This window comes from Crotalus tigris, unplaced genomic scaffold, assembly GCF_016545835.1.
Source record: "Crotalus tigris isolate CLP2741 ecotype Arizona unplaced genomic scaffold, ASM1654583v1 scf7180000024370.6872682, whole genome shotgun sequence".
NCBI lineage: Eukaryota > Metazoa > Chordata > Lepidosauria > Squamata > Viperidae > Crotalus > Crotalus tigris.
The window spans coordinates 6689027-6711476 of record NW_024100540.1 but is presented as its reverse complement, the minus strand read 5'-3'; the positions used below and the strand labels follow the sequence as shown (position 1 = coordinate 6711476).

Genomic DNA, 22450 nt, shown 5'->3' with positions numbered 1-22450 from the left:
CTTCAAACGAACAATTCGAAGGAAAAGAAGGATGTTTGGGGTTTTTTTTTGCTTTTTTTGCTGGAACCTATGGCCGACAATAAAACTGAATTGATAGGCACCAGGTTTTGCCCGCCTCTTTACCGCGCACCTGTACCAAACATGTGTTGGCTGAATTCACACGCGTTGCTTAAAGCCACGTTGATGCCTAGATTGCTTCCTACTGTAGAGCGTTTTACAGTGAGTCCGATGCCAGGTTCCTTTTTGGCGAAACGTAAGCCTCTTTCTGCTTCGGGGCCGGAGAAGCAAAACTTGCGGGGGTGAGAAGGCGCTCCTGATCCGCCGCCCCGTCCCCTCGCCTCCCGCAACCCTAGGACGGCAATCTCAGCCGAACGTAGAGGGGAGGGCCCGCTTTGGCTCCGGTGTGTGCGTGCGTGTGTGCGCGAGTGTGAGTGTGTGAGTGTATGAGGGCGGGTGCGGAGCCGCGGTCCGCCTGTCCCAGGGGGCGGCGCGGGGAAGCGAGGCGGCCAATCCGCCAGTTGGGCTGACTGGGGAGCGTCGAGAGGGAAGCAGGCGGACTTCTCGGCAGCCAGAGGCGGATCGGCTCGGCACCTGTGGCGGCTAGAGCCGAGTTTCTTGGGCAAGTCGCTGGGCGGCTGTGTGATGCCACCGCCCGGGCAGGAGCGGGTGGTGCCGGTGCTGGGGGCACGCTGCAGAACCCTCTACCCCTTCTCCGGGGAACGACATCGACACGGACTGCGCTTCGCTGCGGGGGAGCTGCTCACCGTCCTCCAGGCGGGGCCCGACGGCGGTTGGTGGGAAGGGGAGACGGCCGAAGGGCTGAGGGGCTGGTTCCCGGCCAGCTACGTCCAGCTAATTGAGGTGAGAGAGGCAGGGGTGGGGGGAGAACGAGGGGGAGCTCAGTGGTTGGTGGGCTCACCTTGGCCTCACGGGAACGCCCCGAGTGGGTGTTGGATGGATCAATATTGCTCCTTGAGGAGACCCTGTTGCGGGGGCAGCGGGGGGGGGGCTGCCATTCCTCCCGCGGTGGGTCGGGTGCCTGGCTGGTCAGTTAAAGTCTGGCGAAGTTTGCTCCCCGCCTTTGGTCTGGGGGCAGCTGCCCTGTCGGGGCGGCGTGGCTCTTCTTGGTCTTTTGCATGCGCTGGTTGGGAAACAACTCGGGGGGGGGGGGTTCTGTCAGCTGCAGCAGAGCACGCATCCCTTTGCGGAGTGGGGTTTTTGTGGGCGCGCATCTGGCCGCGGCTCGGAAGTGCTACAAGATTTGCGGCGGGGAGGGTGGGTGGGTGGGTGGCTGAAGCCTGCTTGGTGGGACTCGCTGTTTGAGCGTGAGGGGCGGGGCGGGATTCCTTCGCAGCCTGCCTGGCTGGAAAGATCTCCCGGTGAGGAGAGCTGGCGCGTGGGCTGCTCCTCAGTGCGGAGCGGGTGTGGGGAGAGCTGTGGTGGGCGGCTGTACAAGGCATGCTGGGAGCTACTTCAGGTTAAAAAACAGTCGTGGTTATGACTGTTGCCTTTATTTTCTCAAGGAGGACCAGCAGAGGTGCAAACCTCACAGATGTTCTCCAGCTTGTCGAAGGACTCTATGTCCTCTTCCACTTTATGGTGGATCTTTTTTTCTCTTTTCCCCTCGTTGCATTGTGAGTTCCAAAAGTGCACGGAGGGTTCCCTTCTTTCCCACCGCCCCTCCTCATGTAGCAGTTTTTGGATATGAAATTGCTAAAGCTCATTTCAGCTCATGATAGTGAGTAACTTCCCCTCTTGCACAGGAAGATAGGCTGCCTTATCCTGAGTCAGACTGTTGCTTCATCCTACTTCAGATGTTTGGGTCAACTACGCCCCCCCCCCCAGATTTCCAAGCCAGTGCTTTCATTGGCTAGGAAGGAGTTTAGGGAAAGGGTAGGTGGTAGAGCATATATTCAGTGTTGGCATCTCCAGGTTAGGTCCAGGAAACCTTGGAGATATTTTCCCATTTAGCTTAGAAGACAATTGATTGGGGTTTATTTTTTTTTTGTAAGGCAGCTTATTCCAATGAAAATGGGCTTTGATGTGCAAAGGTGCAATCAGAATTTATTTGCCCTGCAATCAGTTATATATAAGTGTAGTACACATACGGTGCTGTGTAGCCAGCTGCTTCTTTTTTTAGTGGGTACTTCTTCCTGGGTTGCACATTTTGCCTTCTTGTGGTTATGGCATCAATATGATCATCAGAAATGCATTCAAACAGACATATACAGGCATTAATATGCATAGGTGATTCATTTACTCTTTCCAAGTTTCTTTTGGAAGACTGCAATATTTATGTATGGTTAGGCTCTTACACAGCACTCTACTAGGCTAAGGGAGAATGGCAAGATCTATTTAAACTTGAGTACTGTGGTTTATCATCTAATTAAAATACATGCATTTTTACTTTGGTTGATTCAGGTCTTAAATAATCAGTATCAGCACTGCCCTGCTCACACAATTTTATTCTAGAATGTGTACAATTGTGCACACATTGACACTGAGTGGTGTCAATATAGTATGGTCCTATATCACTATTAAGTCAATTTTATCGTCTGCATTGTTGTATATAGTATTTTCCCACATTGCTTGGAAATCTTGTTGGCAAAGCTTTTAACTTGTCAGAGAATCATCTAATGTAACAAGTGCTGCTGTTTAAAATAGGATTCTGTTCCCACAGTGGCCAAACAATGTCCGTGAGTAGTAAAAAGCAGGGTAGTTGGCAATCTCTAACTCATGTTTCCCAACAATTTATATTTTATGAGCTATAGGTTGCTAATTCTGTATCCAGCTGGGAGATTTGCCAAAAGCACTGTACCTTTGTGTAGATTTCTTTTTAAACAATTTCTGGCTGATATAATCCTACCTTAAAATATAATATTCAAACTACAAGGACATATAACAAAACCAATATCGCTGATTTCACATCTAAGTTTTAATGGGAATTACACCATCAAAAATGCAACATGCTGCTAAGAAGTGATAAGTTGCCAGGATGAATTAGACAAGCCAATAGTAATGGCATAATATTACTTATTCTGACTGCAGTATGGATCTTAATTGACCATCATGCAATTTTGGAATGCTTGCTTTCTAGGGAACAAAGTTAATTATTGTTAGTATTCAGTTGTAAATAATGGGGTATATTTATGAAATGTAGACAGGAGTGACTCCAAGTAATATGTTTGTGGTTTTGGATAGCAATCTAAATCATGCATAGTGTGGCTTAGAACATACTTATGTGACCACAATAATGGTCATCTGGTTGAGTAGAATAGTTCCAAGGAACCAGTCAAGGAATCTTTTGTGACTTGATTCTCACACTGTTCAAAGATTCATAGTTGTCTGATTTGTTGCAATGCAATAACCATGAACAATTATTTTCACACCACACTGGTTAGATTTACATTAAACCAAAATCTAATAAACCATGATGTATCTTTAGTGGTTTATGAAAATACAGCTTGTATGACCTTTATGACCTATTTGGGATATAGGCACATGATATCTATAATTACTACTCTGCTGTACCTTGTAGGCCATATCAAATAAGCATCTCCTGCTACCATACCATACAGTTGCTTTGATAGCTGTGATTTATTTTGTTTACTTTTCCTTCATAGGGGTATGAAATTCTAGGCTGTGAAGTTCATTTGAATTTCATATTCAAAATTTTAGATTTATCCATAAGCTCCAAACAAAATAGAGATGTGTATGAATAGTGCTCCTTGTGGGTGTCCACAGCATATAAGAGGGAACAAGTGAAGTTGTATGTATCATGAATTATGTACTCACATAATTTTGCATTGTGTTGTGACCACATAGTTCACATTATTTACACAATGATGTTATGATACATGTGTAATTTTGATGTCAGTATGGCATAATTACCGTATTCTGGACACTTTCACTGCCCCTGTAATATTAGCAATGAGCCAGCTCAGACTCTGCATTTTAATATAATGCTGTACAACATAGCTTCCAATTGTGCCATATATGATAAGCTAATGAAATCGCTGAATTGGTTGGCCACTTGCTGTGTTGGGAGAAAAGAACTGTGTACATTTTTGTGCATGAATTTGCTAAAATGCTTTCTTTTTGTGAAGGTAACCTTGCTTCCCAATTAGGTTAGATGTTGTTTCTGATGAAAATTGTCCTCCTTACTACTATTATTGTGCAGTGTTTGTCAATATTGATGCTTATTAGCTGCTCCTTGCAATAAATAAGGGAAACCCCAGAAAACTGTATTTTACAAGAGTATAAAGGTCTACGTTCACAGAAGTTTTAGCCATTGACAGTTTGCAAAGTTATGCATATTTGGTTCTGAATTCTCCATGGGCACCATTTTAGTTAATACTGAAACAGTTGTAGCTTTGTATTTATGTTTGTATGTTTAAATAAAATAACCTGTGACCCAGATTGTGAAAGACACTTGAAAAAGGATTCATGTACTGTACATTCCCATATGGAGAGTAATTTGATGTAGCCTGACAGTTCACTCCCTTTCCTGTTTTGGAAGCTTAAAAACTTCTGGCTGCAGTGCTAATACCTAATTTCCCCATTGGTGTTCTTTTCACCGTGCTCCTGAACTGCTGCTTATTAGAGGTTGTTTGTTTCACCATAAAAATATAATTGCCTTCAATGGGTTTGTTCCTGTTAAGCCTGTTTGAGATGACAGGGTAATGGCTACAACCCTATTTATGCTGTAAGGCATATAAATTCATACAATATTGTTGAGACTAATTATAAGCCAGACGATTACACAAAAAGAAGAGGATATGGCAAAACATCTGTGGGGTTGGGAAATTATAACTCTGCTTTGACCATATGCTTTTAATCATGCATGTTTTCACTGCTTTCTTTTACAACTGGTCTGATGAAACAGTCACTATTTTCAAGTGATGGAATAGTGTTCTGGTCTGGAAGTGGGTTAGTCTCAATGTCCTCTTGGGATATTTTCCAGCTCTTATTTATAACCTTGGGATCTGAACAGTAGAGAGGTTAATGGAACCAAAATGAATGGGAACCTTTTCTTTTCTTTATTAAGAGGCTTCTTCTTGGTTGTGTAGCTCTCAGAGAAGGAAAGCAGCCAACCAGCCTACCAACCAGCCAGCCATTCATTTGGGAATCAGGTTCTACAAAATGGGCTCAAAGCCAGACATTAGGAATTCAGGTTTTTAAAATTTAAGGATGTGAACAGCTTCCATGAATGAGTCTGAAATGTAAAAAAACAACTGAGTGGCTTGAAGAACACAATATGACTGTAGGTTTTTAAACCTCACGAAGACAAAGCAATAACTAGAAATTAAAAATATCCTGGTGTGGATGTAATGAATGCTCTTCCATATCCACCAACATATCATAAATGGGGGGGGGGAGATTGCTGTAAAAGTTGGGCTATCTTATCCAGGCTGTAAAAATCTGGATGACCATGAAATGGTAGCAAAAAGATAGAAAAGCTGTCAGTTGTCCACATGTTTGCAAGCCAGAAAATATACTGTAATAGCAATTGCCCTTAAACTTATATACCACTCCATAGTGTTTTACAGCACTCTTTGAGTGGCTTACAAATTTCAGTGTGTTGCCCCCAACAATCCTTATTTTATCGACCTCGGAAGAATGGAAGGCTGAGTCAACCTTGAGCTGGTCAGGATCAAATTGCTGGCAGTGGGCAGAATTAGCTTGAAATACTGCATTCTAACCACTGCACCACCACAGCTCATAAGCCCAGTTCATAAGAGTGCAGTTCCTCTATTATTGTATACTGCTGACAACTGCAAATAGCATTTGTTTGAAAAAGATTTATTCAGAAAGAATAATTTTTCTGCTAGGGCTAACTCAGTGTCAACATTATACTATGGTTTACTGTTATGAGAAGATACAATCTGTATGCAAAGATTGTACTAAGGCATAATATGGGTTGTTTAGTTTTGATGATATATTGTGTGAATCCAGCCAATTGTGATTAATTCAACAAAACGTATTTAATGAATGGGTTAGTGTACTGAGTAAATCAGGTTATCATGGTAAATATTAAGCTTGAACCTTCCCATTTCTCTTTCTCTTTCATCAGGGAAAGAAAATTGTGTGAAAGTAACTTCAATATTGAGAAGTCTTGATACTATAAACTGTATTCAGCCTTCATTCAAAAATCAAATACTTAGAAATAGGTTTGGGGGGAGGGGGCTGAATTCCAGAGAACAATAGCTTCAGTAATTGGTATTAACAAATAAATGATCAAATTAATGAATTTTAAGATACCTAATTCAAGATGTCATATTCCTCTGAAATAGAACTGAAGAAGGATATTCCATATGAAAAATGTGCATGGAACATGTGCCCTCCTGTACATGACCCACTTTTTCTGTTCTAGGTTTCTGCTCCAAATTGTAAAAAGATATTTTCTGCAGTAAATGATTTTCATTTCATTATTAAGAAATTAATCAATCTGTTTCCTGGTGCCTCATTTAGATGCAAGGTATGAGTTACATGCTTTTAAATGGGCAAGAAATCTTGCTAGCATGAATCCTGAATTACAGCTTTTTCTTTCAGGCAATAAATTAAGAAGTGAACTGACAGGAGAAAAATACAGTGTTGTGTATGCTTTAGCCTACCCCCCCTCTGTGTGTATAAAAGACTTTTTGGTAGAATGCAGTTCTGAACATTCAAAACAAATTTTAATGTCTGAACAGCTTTATTTACTGTAAGGTTGAACAATTCAATTCAGTGCATAGTTGTTTGGAAACACATTTTTCGGTACTCAATGGGATTCATCCCAAATAAATAGTCACAGCTCATAGGACTGCACTTTAAATTGTTTCAGTACACCCACCCATCCAATCACCCGCTCACCCACCAACCGACATGTATATATAAAACAAAATTAGTACATAACTCCTTCACCAGAGTCCAGGTGGTTTATAACAACAACATGCCATTAAAAACAACCAGACTCCTACCCCCCCCCCCAAATCAAAATATAAAAAAGTCTGAAAATTAGTGAAAGTCAGCCAATACTCCTTAGTTCTGAAATGCCTGGAACAAGATAATCTGAACTGCTTTTTTTGAAAAGTTGAAAAATGTTCTTCTGAAGGTAAGTGATGCTACAACAACAAGAAGACTACACGAAAAGCTCCGTTCTCGTTATCCCCCATCCCTCTTACAAGCTAAAAATTTGAAGCATGTTCTCTCAGAAAGAGTGCAAGGACTGGCAGGTTCACTCAGAGGAGAAAGAAAAAAGGTATTAGCCTTATAGGATTGTATATTACTATATCAGCTAATGGTTCTCTGCTTGCTAAAGCTAAACCTACCCAGTGAATTGCTTCATGGAAATTTACTGTTTTTAGTAAATGCAGCTGATCTTGGAATGGTGACATTTGCATATGTTCATTTTAGAGCAGATTATTTTTGTTATATGTATCAAATCTACTTCTGCTCATTCTCCTTCATGTATGTGAAGAAGCAGCTGGCAGGATAAATTTTGCAGAACTATAGGCTATCAGGACTTTTATAGCTGCTGTCTCCTCCCATGGTTGGACATCTCTTTTATGAAGAATAATGTATAACTCCAGGAATTACAAGAGAGCTTGGGAACTGGATGTTCTGCTTGTACCCATTTGCTGAGCTGCTCTTATCTGTAGTGGGTTGTCTAAAGAAGAAAGACACGTTTCTCAGGCATTTTATTTTATGGATAGATAAGAACAGAATCTTAGCTGAATGCCTTTCTCCCCTCTTCACAGCAAACTATGAACAGGCATTGCTCTTGTGGGTTCTAATTTATTTTTCATTAGAATCTCAAGGTCCAACAGTTGATAGCAAATCCAAATAGTGGTTTTGGAAAACAGGTATAAAATTATGAGTCACCAAGCATATGCGTAAACCAGGATTCCTATATGTATTTGAAACAAGGATGGAACTTTGAAAACATACAAACATGCATGTTTGTGAAGATATATACAGTGTATCTCCACAGAGCTATATGTATCTCCATTGCCATACAAACATACAGTATGTGCCTCTGCTGAGGTTAGAAACATTTGCCAATCTATTGCAAGTCTGCTAGAGAATGACCAGTCAATCCAAGTTTATGTTTTACACAGCAATTGATATGGGGCAGTTTGCTCAATAAAGATATATGAAAATATGGCTCCTTTCTTTTGCTACTTAACCAGAAAAGTCTTTTAAAATGTCAAATCAAATGCAGGAGTTAGGGGAAAGGGCATCACTTTGCTCAACTCAAAGTATGGCATCTTTTAGAAATAGCTGCCAATTAGAGCTCTATAGCTTTTTGAACATGGTAAAAACCTATGAATGTTGATTCTAGTAATAAAAGTGGATTAAGTAGTCCTGAGAAGATCCTGCTGTAAAGCTACAAATTTAATTAACGGGGACGTGATTTGAATATTTACTGCAATCATTTTCTCACTGAAAGTACTGTATACCCTTTAATTCTCACTATTTAAAGCAGGGTATAATAACTAAATAGGAAAGGAAGTTTAATTTCATCTGTTTAAGTATATTTTACTTCTCTGGTCAATAAACCTTATAATGTCAAGCAATACCGCCATCACTGTTTGGCTTTGAAAGGCCACTTTCTTGTGACTTAGTACATACAAATCAATATGCAGTACTATATCTTCCAGAACTAGCTATTGGAAAGTTCTTTGCCCAGGTTTTTCTATACAGGTAGTCCTTAATTTACAACCACTTTTGAGCCCAAAATATCTGTTGCTATGCAAGATAGTTGTGAAGCGTGTTGAGCTCCATTTTATGACCTTTTTGCCATTGTTGTTCAATGAATCACTTCAGTTGTTAAATGAATAATGCGGTTATAAAGCAAATCCGGCTTCCACCATTGATTTTGCTTGTCAGAAGCTCCCCAGGAAGGTTGCAAATGACAATCCCAGGACATTGGGATGTTGCAACCATCATAAAAACATGTCGGCTGGCAAGTTTGATCACATGACTGTGTGGATGCTACAATGATCATAAGTGTGAGAACTGGTCATAAATAACTCTGACTAAACAAATTGTTGTAAGTCGAGGACTACCTGTATTGCTTTATTTTAGTTTTTGAGTATGGTGCCTTGTAATCCTGCTCTTAGGGAAGCTTGACTCATGTTTGTCTGGCAAGTGCATATTATGAGATCAAATCATATGTATGTATGTATGTATGTATATATGTACTCATTTCTAGCTCTTTTGAAGTCCTCTTATTTTCAAGTTGTCTTCTGTTTCCCTTGTTGGAACTTTTTTTTGCTTGTGTTTTATTGATTTTTAATGCTATCCTGAAGGGTAGTATACAGATTTTATAAATAAATAAATTCTGCCAGGCAAGACTTGTCCAAGGTTATTTCCTGTGGGTCTGTTATTGAGCAGGTTCATTCCTTTGGATTTTTTCCAAACTGCACCACCTTGTCCAATATAAAGCCAGAATTAAGCAAGCAAGCTGAATTCTTTTTTAAATTTAAGCAGCTCCAGACTAATTTTGTTTCAGGAACTGTTCTGAGGCCAAACTTTTAAAACGAAAAAAAAAAAAATACTTTATAAGGTTCCTTTCCCACTCTCTTTCCTGGACATATGATATATTGTAAGATCCTGGCATAGGGTTCCCTATTGTGTGATGGTCTTATAGGAAATAGTAAATAATATGAGAGAACTTATTATTGGTTGTTATTATTACTATATCTTATTATTTTGTATCATAAAAATGATATAAAATGTAAGAATGTCAAATTTTATATCTCAAGATTGAGTCACATAAGATTTTCTCAATTGTATGAAGTCACAGTGTAAATTGGCTTTGACTTGGTGGGCCTCTGGCAATGAACTAAAATTGAGAATCATAAGACACACCATAGGTCCAGCACCACTCATGTTGAAAAAGTTTCATTGTTTTAGTAATCTGTGCAGATTTCTCTTACATCCATCTGTAAGACTAGAACAGCCTAGTGCTTGAATGGGAATGTTGGTGATTAAAGGTATTTTAAAAAGCAATAGCTTTTAACTATGATGAAGAGTTACCACTGCTGTTTGGAGAGTTGTTACTTGTTCCTGGACTGCTAATGGCACAAATAACATTTATGCAGTGGTCATATTCCACAGAGTGTTCACAGTTGCAAGAAAAGCCATTTGGAGAAAAATTTCTAATACAAGATGTTAGAACGTGAGTGCTGGAAAATATATCCTGCTGATACAACAATCTTTCAATTTTATCTGAACCACAGGTGTACTAGTTTCAAGGACAGCATTTGGGTTGTGGAGAGGCTAAGGGTATTTTTATGCTAAAATCAAACATCTGGAAAGGCCTTCGGATTGTCTACTTTGAGACCTATAAATAGATAAAATATTCTTTGCTTAAATAAAATACTGCAACTCCAAACAGGATAATTACTATGCATCTGTCTTTACATGTCTTGAATAAATCTAGAATAATTCAGGAAATAATAACTATGAGAATTGGACCGTGGGATAGGAGACACTTTTAATGAATCTCCTTGATAATTGTTTCTATCTCGATATACTAAATTAGCCCACCCAGTATTTTATAAATCTGTAACATATGCTTTTTGGTAAACTGTATCCCATTTAATCTCTCTGGTCCCCTTTGTTGAACAAGTGGCAGCAAGGAAAATGAATAGGAAATACTGATGCAAACACCTCCTTACTGCATCATCCCAAATGGCAATCATATCTAACAGATTATATGAGAAGCAAGATCAGGTTTTTCATAGAATAAACACTGAACAGGGAACTACATGAATCTGGAACAAGAACAAGCTGTTTAATCCAGCCCAGTCTCTTCTAAATAACAACAGTTCTCCTGTGGCTCAGACAAAGTGTTTCTTGTTCTTTGATGTTTCACAACAGGAGATGAGTACCTCGGCCCCAGTAAATCAATGGGCTCCATTGCAAATGCCTGCCCAGATCCCCTGGTGCATACTTTCTGTCTGAACAACTGTTTCAGGCCCTTGTCAAGCATCTTTTCTGGCCAGCACTGCCTAGAACTGCACAGGCTACTGTGTTGATTTTTTGTATGTCCTAGATTAATTCAGGAGCATTGCCTTAGGAAATAACTAATTTATTACAAAAAGTCTTCTCCAATCTGGAGCTGGCCTGCAAAGTATCATAAATATTTATTATCGAAAGAGATTTATTTTTTAATTTAAACTTATCCCTTTTTGCTTTCTATGAAATAAATTGAAGCCTTTGCAGTAGAGCAGGGGTCCCCAACCCCTGGTCTTTGGACTGGTACCAGTCCACAGTCTGTTGGGGACCTTGCTGCACAAGTGGCAGGCAAGCACATCAAATTCCATTTTGCTCATGTGTGGGAGCTAGGTTGCATGTCAAAACCATCCCCTCCCCGCCATCACTGCTACTGCCACTGGTCTGTAGAGCTATAAAGGTTGAGGACCATTGCATTAGAAAATGGGAGAGACATGTTTGGAAACTGTACACTATTTTTAACATTGGAAGGACAAAAGTCACAATGGACAAGATGGATGTAGGCCCTTAAATGCCTTTCCTTTTTCTCCCCTTTCATTTTAAAAAGATAAATATACATCCTAAAATATTATTCATATTTTAAAATTATTTTCATTCATGCTAATTCTATGTTTCCCAAACTCAATATATATTTTTATATTGGTTTTTATTTCTTTGTAAGCCGCCCTAGAGTCACTGAAAGTGAATGGATGGCCATATAAATTCTCAAATAAATACATAAATATATAAAACAGGGAATTGTGTTGTCATTTTTAGCAGTTCTGGTTGGAAGGTATACCAGGAGCTGCACAAATGTCTTATTGGAGTTGTATGTGACCTTTGACTATTGGGTTGCTTATCGTTGCATTGGCGGACTTGTTCTAAATGAGTAACATGGAAGTATAAGAAATAGTGATTCATGGGATAAAGTTGTTTAGTGAAATGGAAAACATTTGCTTCTTGGTATCTTACACATTTGTGGAGAACTACAAATTGCATCTGAATTCTGTATCTAAGCCCATTTGGACTGTCTAGTTCAGCTACACTAGAGGAGATGGTAGATCTTTTCTAGGTGTTTGTAGGTTTTAAATAGCGATGCTAAGATAGACTGGAGAGGAAGGTTAAGGTTTCTTTACATTTATCCTCATCTAAAGGGCCAGCCGCTTGAGGTAGGTGAATGGTAGCTCAGTTTATGAAGTAGATTTAACCCAATTACACATGTCCAGCTTGTGGCTGCTTTGCTTTGAAAGAAAGCAAAATAGGAGAATAGTGTTCAATTGCAAAATGTCTTAATTTATTATTTAGTTTGACTGTAATATGGTAATTTTAATATGGTTCTTCTTTTCTTTTTCTCTTTTGCCAAACAATTTGGTTGTTGTTTTGCATGATTTTCCTAAGCTATGATGACTTCTTTCTTGCATCATTTACTCATAAAGCTTTAGCTGTAGCTCACTTCTTCAGTCCTATGACTATAAGTTGTTTATTTTGATTTTTTTAAAAAATGAACTCACTTTTCTTTTGGTTTCATTATGTCCAAGCTGCCTAAACTGCTAAAAACAACATTTTTAAAGAATTCTTTTCAAATTTGATTCCTTAGGAATGTTTCACCAAATGATGGATGGGGTGGCCAATATGAATCTGTAACTATTGCCCACTCATTCCCATTGTAACCTGTATCTGCACTTCATTTATTAACCTCATCAGTGTCTGGTGCTAGTCTAATCTTAGTGTGCTGATAGTTTTGCCTTAACATTTGAAAAGAATGTTCTGCAGGGCAAAACCTATTATACATTTTCCAGAATGATATGTTTTGTGTTTCGGGATTTGAGGCATTGAAGCACGACACATCTTAAACCAAACTTCTTTATTTCTCCTTAACTCCACTCCAAGCAATCTACAAACAGGCATGCAGGCCTTTTATAGTTTTCCAACCCCCAGGCAGTCCAGCCAATAGGAATCCTTCTTTCTTTGTGCTTGCGCATGCGCAGTAGCCCGGTGCCTGCCAGTCTGGTCCCAGGCAGCTTTTAGGTTGCCCGGGACCATTTGCAACATTTCTGGGCCTGCTGAGTTTCCTCATCAGGCCCAGGACACAATACCCCTCCCCCCTGGATAGAACACACACAATTCCAATTTTCTGTACACTAATAATAATAATAATAAAAAGAAAATAATATTCCTGCTCATATGCAGGCAACCTTCTTATAAACTAATAGGGTTAGCTAAACAACCCACCCTTTAATGTGGACTTCATGTGTCTATCTTCTATCAAACATAGGTCCCATCTCCTCATGCTAGACCTGTAAGGTCCCTTGTACTGACAGGAACCTCACATATTCACCTAGATGCTTAGGAGGGCCCTTAGCTCATTGTGACCTACGCAAAGTCAGGGAGGGTGCATAGCCTGTCAGCTCACCTGCCCGGCTAGGCAGACCAGGACTTGTACTTAAGGGCGCCTGGCCTACCGGCCCATCTGGTAAGCTCGCTAGACCATGACTTTTATGCACAAACTTTGCAGATGACCCCTGGTGAGGCATGCTGGCAGAGTTGCCAGGGCTTTCTCCAGGCTCCATTAGAGCAGAGGAAATTCCCCAACCCGCTGGAGTGGCTGAGGACTCCCCAACTACCCTGGATGGCTCCAGGAAACTTAGTCCCTCGAGCCCGCTACCAGTCTTGGACGTGACCTGCGTTGCAGGTGTGCCCCAATACTCCTAGTCCCCGTGGCCGAGGTGCCAGAGTCAGGAGCCGCCTCTATGGCAAATCCCTCCTCAGGTGAATTCCTGTTTGGAGCTCTTGCGGATACGCATGACTCCCTGTTCGGCGCAATAGCTGAACCATGAGGATGCCCTTGCTGCACCCCTGGAAAATCCCTAGCGCCCTGCGGAAATTCCCAGAGGCAATGAGGCGGGGTCTCCAAATGTTGCCCTGAAGTGCGACCTAGCTCCTGGGCCCCCTCCCCCCAGAGTGGAGGCAGGGGCAGAATCAACGGGACAACTGCCAGCGCAGTTGATCAATGTGATGCTGCAGGACACGGCCGTCGCCCAAGGTCACTTCGTATGATAGCGGTCCTGAGATCTTACAGATGACAGCAGGGACCCAGATATGTCCAGGACCATAGTTCCTTGCTCAGATCGGATCGCCCACCTGAAATCTCCTAGGTGCCTGCGGCTGTGACACCTGTGAAGCCACCCAGTCTGGGTGCAGTCTGTTCAACTTCGTGATGAGGAGGCGACCCCAGCGGAGTTCAGCTGGGCTCTTCCTGATGGCAGTGCATGGTGTGGTGCGGTGTGCAAGAAGAAAATCTGATAACCTGTGATGCCAGCTGCCGTGCGTTAGTCTTTTGAGTGCATCTTTGGTGATGCGCACCATTCTTTCAGCTTGCCCGTTGGTGGAAGGGTGGAAGGGAGCTGATGTTGCATGCCGTATCAAGTTGGCTTGAAGGAAAGCCTGGACCTCACAAGATGTAAATTGAGGACCATTGTCAGAAACAAGAACATCAGGAAAGCCATGGGTTGCAAAAAAAAACATCAGGAAAGCCAGGCTTCAGGCTCTTCAGATGAGGCTTATCCTCTTCTTATTGCCTTTTTCCTTGCAACAATCCCACCTTCGTTGCCACTTTTGTCTTTCGGGATTCGAGGCATTGAAGCACGACACATCTTAAACCAAACTTCTTTATTTCTCCTTAACTCCACTCCAAGCAATCTGCAAACCGGCACGCAGGCCTTTTATAGTTTTCCAACTCCCAGGCAGTCCAGCCAATAGGAATCATTCTTTCTTTGCACCTTGCGCATGCACAGTAGTCCAGCGCCAGCCAGTCTGGTTCCAGCCAGCTTTTAGGTTGCCCGGGACAATTTACAACATTTCTGGGCCTGCTGAGTTTCCTCATTAGGCCCAGGACACAACAATATGGCTTCCAGAATGTACAGAAATCTTGCACATATTGTCATTAGATATAATGTTTTGGTGAGCTGTATAGCAGCAAAAAAAAAAAAAAAAGGAAACCTGGATTTTTCACTGGAGTACTTTCCTTAATTTTGTCTTCTGGCCCCACTTCCCCCTCTAGGGTTCAGCATATTTGGGGTTTGCTCATGAAATTGGTGAGGTGAAACAATGGCACATGGGACTGAGAAGAACAGCAACATGTATTCAATGTCCGGATCTGACTGTGTTTCAGAATACATGAGACATGAGGAAACTGGATTTCAGCCCCACTCTCCAGCATTAGTCATGCTGATTGATGTTGCTGGGAATTGTTATTTAGCTACAGCTGGAGATTTGCAAGCTTCCCATTCCTAGACTAGACAGTGTGAATAATATCTAACAGAAGTTGGTTTATATTAACCAATCCTTCTGAAACTGATCACATACTAAATGTTTGAGATGTTAAAGGAGTGAGTTTCATCTCCTGGAAAAAAAGAAATAGTCTTTGCTCATTTGTTCAAGTTTATTGAGAAATTACTCATATAATTAATTTGAATTTCCAGAGTTATGATGAACTTAGTTTGCCCCAAAATGCATTCGTTTTATTGGTGTCAGCATAAATTTCTAGAGCTGAACTTTTTTGTATGCAGTAACCAGTGATTTGCTCTTATAAGGATGCAGTGCTTTGGGTTGTATCATCTGAATTGGCAGTATGATTATAATTGCAGGTATTTTATTAGAGCTTGCCTTTTTATTTTTGCTTATAAATATGCATCATAACAGCTTGGGATTGTAGCTTCATTTGATTGGCAGCTGTTGGCTTTTGCAATTCTTTTCACTAGAACAAAACTAGGCTTCTAATTCACGGAAATAAACCTCTCTTGTGCAATAGAGAGATAGCTGTGCATTTCTTTATAGCCTACAAAAGCTTGCTTAATAATAAAAAAAACCTGTAGTAGGTAAAATACTGAAGTACTGAAATTATTCAGCTACATTAATTTATTTTTTCTTGATTATGCTTTTCTTACCACCACTATATTGTTTGAATGACTTTCCAAATAGGTTGTAGAGCAGTGGTTCTCAACCTTTTTAATGCCGCGACCCCCAATCGGTCATAAGTCGAGGACTACTCAACTGGTGCAGCACCGTTTACAGAATGGGACTTTTGGCGGGCTCAGCAGGGCAGAGACAGCCTGGACAATTCCTATTGGCTTTTGAAAGCCAATAGAATTAGACTCTATTCAAGAGAGTCTATTCTATTAGCTTTCAAAAGCCAGTAGAATAAAAGGAAGTAGCACAGCTAAGGAAAAGGGAAAAAAAATGGCGGACTGCGTTGTTTGGCGACCCTCGTGAAATGGTCATTCGACCCCAAATGGGGTCCCGACCCACAGGTTGAGAACCACTGTTGTAGAGCAACAGATTAATGGTGCTTCATCTGGAAATTAGAATGAGCTCTCAGTTTAAGAAGATGGCATATTTGTTCAAGAAGATGGCATGTTTATGTGGCATAAAAGCTGATGGTTTCAATGGGTAACTGAAGTTGGATTACTTACGATGTGATTTTATATTATTTTCAGTGTAGTTAATTTGATAAGATATTGCATAAAGATATTTGTGCAAGAGTCTAAGAAGATAGGTACCTGGTGAGTCAGTCTGTGGATGGTCTAGTTTTCATTAGAATTAATGCTTCACCTTGAAGAGTGATATATACTTTGAGAAAAGTAAAAGGTATCTTGATTTTGTATGTACTTGAACCCTAAACCTCAGTACTGAACAAACATTTGTGGATAATTATTTCCTTTATTATGAAATCTTAAATGCTATTGTTTTTTGGTTTGTTTCCAAGTGTATATTATATTAGCTTAATAGTAACTAAACTATTAGTAGTTAGCAGCTGAGAATACTCCTGAAGTAAGTGTAAAAGTAAGGATTGATATTTTAGCTATTGTATAAAATGAAACATAGGATCCTTGCTATATTATACAAAATACCACTGAATGATTTTCCTTGGTAAGGAGCCTACTAAGTTAAATGTCATTTTGGGAGATAAATGTGTGGTTTCTGCTTGTTAACATAAATTCACTGGGAAGATTTTGAAGACTTACAGGCTAGAGGATTACTGAAATAAATTATTTTCTCCTTTCCTCTCTTCCCATTTTTGAGTCACTGTGGCATATTTTCATTGTGATGTATCTTTGCTATGTTCTTTCTATTGTGCAATTTTTATACTAATACATACAACTGTAGAACAAGTGAGCTTATTGTTAATTGAAACATTATGACCCAAAATGTATAGCAGAAAAATACCAAAAATTTAAGTTGCATTGCAGAGCTAAAATATTCTGACTTGTGTGGATTCTTCTAACCCAGCATCTCATTTGACAACAGTTCTTAAAACTGTTGTCCACCACGCAGTACTTTCCAGTTAATTCCAAACATTTGATATGTTAGGTGCTGAAATATCTCTAAATATTATATAATAGTTTTAATTAAAATTTTCACTATAAAAATCACATATTTTCTGTGCCCAAAGAAAACATAGTACAACACACAGACTGTCTGTCTAGGTTGTTATCTACACCAGGGGTCCCCAACCCCAGGTCCGTGGACCGTCACTGGGCCGCAGTGTGCCAACAACCGGGCCGCGCAAACAAGCAAAGCCCCATCCATGGGATGCAGGCCAGCACACAAAACAACGCCTCCTCTGGTCTGTGGATAAATCGTTCCCCATAGAATCGGTCCCTGGTGCCCAAAAGGTTGGGGGCCTCTAATGTACACTGAGCATGGACTCTTAGATAGAAACAATCTGATAGGATTTGATAATAACAAAATGGCAGGATAGAATGATCAGTTGCATGTCTTTAAATTAAGTTATGATTCTATGAATATTGTTTTATTACAAACACCAGACATTTCCATGAGATGGAGAAAATTTAACCTTTGTTGTCATTGCTGACAATAGTAGTTTTTCAGCTGGGAAGCAGTTTCTTGGTAACAGGAATCTCTGAACACTTATATACAGTAAATGGACATATGCAATTTTTACACATAGAATCTGGTGCAACTTGAGCAAATCTGACCTACTTCATTTAATTATCCATGAATACACATTGAATTGTTGCTAGAGCAATGATTGCTCTAAATCTCCACCATGGGATGTTTTTTTCCTTTCAGCAGTAGAGCAGTACTAATGTGGAAGTTAGTGGAATAGTGACTTAGATAAACAGGCAGATGGCATGACACAAGCATTGACTTAGGAAGTGGTAGAATCAAATTTAGAGAAGTCATATTTTTATTTTTTTTGTTTGCTTTGTGGTAAGCATAGAAACATATCACATAAGGCTAAGGGTTAGGATCTTGCCAACTGTAACTAGGAACTGCAATTCACAAAAGGAGGGCGCTTTCTACAAGCCAAAGTTGTCACCAGCCTTCAGTTTCTTATCCAATACCACCTGCTTCAGAATAAGGATATCTTTTAAACCAAAAGTATTCCTGTGAAGAACGAATGAACATTTATTTGTTCTATATGATTAGTTTTGTTAATTATTACATCAGATGGAGTGTATGTTTGTTTTGTGTCAAGCTCAAGTGAGTGCTCTTGCTTCTATACAGGACTTCTAGAGGACAATCTTGAATTTATTTCCTATTCATTGCTGCTAGAAGATTTTTTTTAGCAGTCTGTTACCACTTTAGTTTATCCCTTACTGGTCTTACATTGTTTTTTGTTGTTGTTAAGCATGTGTTCCTAAAGGTATTTAAAATTATGTTAAATAAATGCACTCCTAAATGTCAGTAATTTACATGCATTATGCAAAAATAATAGGGTTAGTTACTTTCACATGAAAAAAGATGAAAGCACTAAAGCTAATTGAGAGGGACTGTGTGATGAAGCATGAACCATACAATCCAATTTTGGAATTAGCAGGTACAGATTGTGGGAAAATGAGATTGCTGAGTGAGACCAATTGTACATCAAAGTCAGTGCAGCAGTGCATATGAAGCAAGGGTTCGTAATGATTAACTCATGCCCAGTTTATACACGTAATTTTGACTTGGTTCTAACATATCTGTTTTTGAATCGTGCTACAGTTTTCCAGTTGTTTTGGAAAATGCAATTCTAATCTTTTCCCTTTTCTGCCCTAATTTTTTTCTTGGATGCCCAGTATTCTGAAAAGAATTAAAAGGAGAGTTTGATGTTGACTACCAGATCTGATTTTGGCTGGATTGTTCATCTAAAGTGTGCTGGGAAATTGTATGTATTGTAGAAAATGATTCAGCATAGGCTTATTTTGTCTTCCTCCACAATGGCTGCTTGCCTAGAACAGATGAGGTTTGAACATTTCATAATTTCATATTATAATTGCACTGTAAATAATATAGGGATGATTTCATTGAAAGGGCAACTGATTAGAGTGCCAGTGATACTACAGAGAGGGTCCTGATCTTTGTCTTCATTGCTCCCTTTAGATGTGCATTTTCTTTTTTCTTTTTTTCTATTTTTTTTCTCCTACTCTATCCTTGTTGATAAACTTCATCACAGGGATCTTTTCTTTTTTCTCTCTGATTTTAGCTGGATGTACCCAGTATCTTTGTCTTTCCGGAAGACTTTTAAGTGTGTAGAGAGGTTGGGATAAAACATAGGATGAATGAACAGGATTAAAACCCTGATTCCTCTGGCACTGAATTTGGAAGCTATCTGGGCTGCAGAACTGTGGACCTGTAGTGGTCTAGGTCTAAGCCGCAGTGTTGCTTAAGCGTTTTTATACCTGAAGCAAAGCAGAACATAGAATGCAGATGGTTCTGCTTAGTTTATAAAAAATACAATGCAATACTGGTTCATTTTACCTCAGTTTTCATATTGAATGAACATATAGAGAAATGTGGATTATGAGGGTTTTTGTATACAACTAAGCTTGTCTGGATCATCCTAAATGCTGTCTCTGTTGGTTTTCTATCCCATTAAATATTCTTTCCATTAAAATAGTTTCTGTAAAACAAAAGCAGTAAAGATATAAATTTCCCAAAAGCCCTCATTTTGTTTTTGAATTCAGATAATCCTTTTTTTGTCAATCACAACTGGGTCTGGCAATTAGGTCATTAAGTGAAGTGATAATTAAGTGAAACCATGACTGTGCTTACAATATTATTTCAGCTTTTCTTTTTCAGACCTGCAAAAGTAATAAATGTGGGCACTGGTCATAAAGTTACTTTTTTCCTCATTGTTGTAAGTGCAAATTGTTGCTCTCTGAGGTAGTTGCTAAGCAATGTCTACCTGTACAACTTTCAAATCAAGAAATATTTTATTGTTGCTTTACTGGACTTAGTAAATTCTACTCCATCTCTGCCACATCTTTGATCATTTTGCTTGAAAAGGGAAAAAAAAGTGTATTTCCATGGATAACCTCTAGTACAGTGTTTTCCAAACTTGACAATTTTAAGGCATGTGGACTTCAACTCCCAGAATTTCACAGCCAGCGTTGCTGGCTGTGGAATTCTAAGAGTTGAAGTCCTCATGCCTTAAAATTGTCAAGTTTGGGAAACACTGCTCTAGTACATATAGAAAATGTCAAGGTTCTGATAAAGAAGACCAAACAAATCAGAACTCCGAGTTCCGTTGTAGAGTTGACAGAAAGATCCACCAATAATACTATTCTATTTGAGACAAAATGCAGAAAAAGAGTAAAAAGTATTGAGCAATAGAAATTGAAGGTAAGAAAGACTTCTGTGGAAAAAATGGTGAACTGAAGACTTTTCTTCTAAAAACAGAGCTTGGTGACCACAGCAGAATGAAGAACTGGAGAATAGAGCAGCTCTTTGATAATTCTTTCCAGAGAAGGAGAAATCATCCAGAAGTTCTCTTATACAAGAGACTACAAGGCTGTGCTCTCCTTAGAGCTCTGGGACCTGAGGGAAAGTTATCTTTGCTCATACCACAGTTGACACTTTTAAGAACACTGTGATTGTATACTTCGTTTTCTAATGACTTTTGGAAATGACTTGTTAACTGCTTTTCAGCCCTTAGGAACCTTTGGATCAATAGGTTTTAACAGCACCAGCTGAGTTTCCTTCAATCTTTAGCAAAAGAAATTTTAAATACAAGTTACAGACTTTAAAAAAAATTGGGCGGGGGGGGGAGAGAATAAAAGCAAATAGGTGATTTGAATGTTGATTTTGGCAAGTTACAAATGGACTAAGGGCCCATATGGATTTGAAATAAAGAGTTTGGAATTAATGATAATATTCCTTCCTGTGAGAAAATGTTTTTGTTTTGAGTTTTTTTTTTTAAAAGTAGGACTGGACTTGAAGGTTGGACACTAGAGGGAACCAGAAGGAACTAAATATTATGTTTACTGCAAAGGAGAAGAATATATAAATTTGACTTATTAATACAGAATGTAGCAAAATACTTTAACATTGGACATATTGAGGGATATTTGTGATCAGTGGACCCAGAAGTCAATTTTAAATGTGTCTGCCATTATAGATAGAATGTGTTTCTAAGATGTTAAGGAAGGGAAACATATTTTACCAGAGATAGACAGAGATAGATCTTTAAAGTGTCCCCAAAATGCTTTTTTTTTCATGAGGCAAAAAAAAAAAAAAAAAGTCATCTTTGGGATAACTATGATTTGGATTACTGAAAATCTCCATAGACATCTTTAAAGTGGTTTTAAAAATAACAGGTTAGAAGAATGATATGGAAAAAGATGCTACACTTGTTATATGAACAAAGCTGGTGGATGTCTTAATAATTACCTTTCCATTTTTCTTTTTTTCTCTCTTTTTAGTTCATATTAGCTTTTATCTTTTTAGCCGTAATGTCTAACAAAATTACTATAAAAAAGAAATTGGCACCAAAACATCATCATCACATTTTTCTGTCCTTGAAAATTATTGTTGCTTATGTCTTTTTATATGCCAATTCATGCATTGCCTCTTGTTCTTTATTTAAACTTTAGTAAGCTTTTAACAAACAGCCATAATATTCCATATGATATGCTTGTGCCCGAAGCTTGATGCCTGTTTCTCATGCGTAGTTTTTCATTGGATTCTGCTTTTTCAATTGAAGCAGTTACTTATTTACAGTGTGTAGCTGGGAATCTGTTTTACCAAATTCACATCCTCTAAGGTAATACCAACCTTTTGATCTAGACTCCACCTCACTAACAATTGATTGTACTGAAACCAAGAGTATACAATATTTTCTTGCTTCAACTCAGTTAAAGACTTTAATTGCCAATCCTTCCCTACCAAACTAAGTAATTCCTTGTAAGAAATCCTATCCAAATTCACACCCCTAGATATTCCCTCTATCGCGTGTCCAGGAATTCCCCAAATTGGAATTTTATAATTTAACCTATAATAATACTTCTTCCAGACATGCAACAAAGCACTTCTCAAGATATGGGATTTAAAAACCTGATCCACTTTTTTATCATAAATTAAATAAGCATGCCATCCATATACTATTGTTTTTCAATAGTCTCCTGTCACCAATTCTATTCACTTTAGGAATCACAAATGAGGTTTAAACTGGTGATAAAAATAT

General features: G+C 39.2%; 1 protein-coding gene across 2 annotated transcripts in view; it reads left to right on the top strand.

Annotated features, from left to right (window-relative positions):
- The first annotated feature begins 489 nt into the window (after nucleotides 1-489).
- Nucleotides 490-22450, top strand: part of GAS7 (growth arrest specific 7) — a 145064-nt gene continuing 123103 nt past the window's right edge. For both annotated transcript variants that reach the window (XM_039327950.1, XM_039327949.1), the window contains exon 1: nucleotides 490-861. In XM_039327950.1, the coding sequence (XP_039183884.1) occupies nucleotides 643-861 (219 nt within the window). In that variant the 5' untranslated portion in view covers nucleotides 490-642. The remainder of the gene's footprint in view (nucleotides 862-22450) is intronic.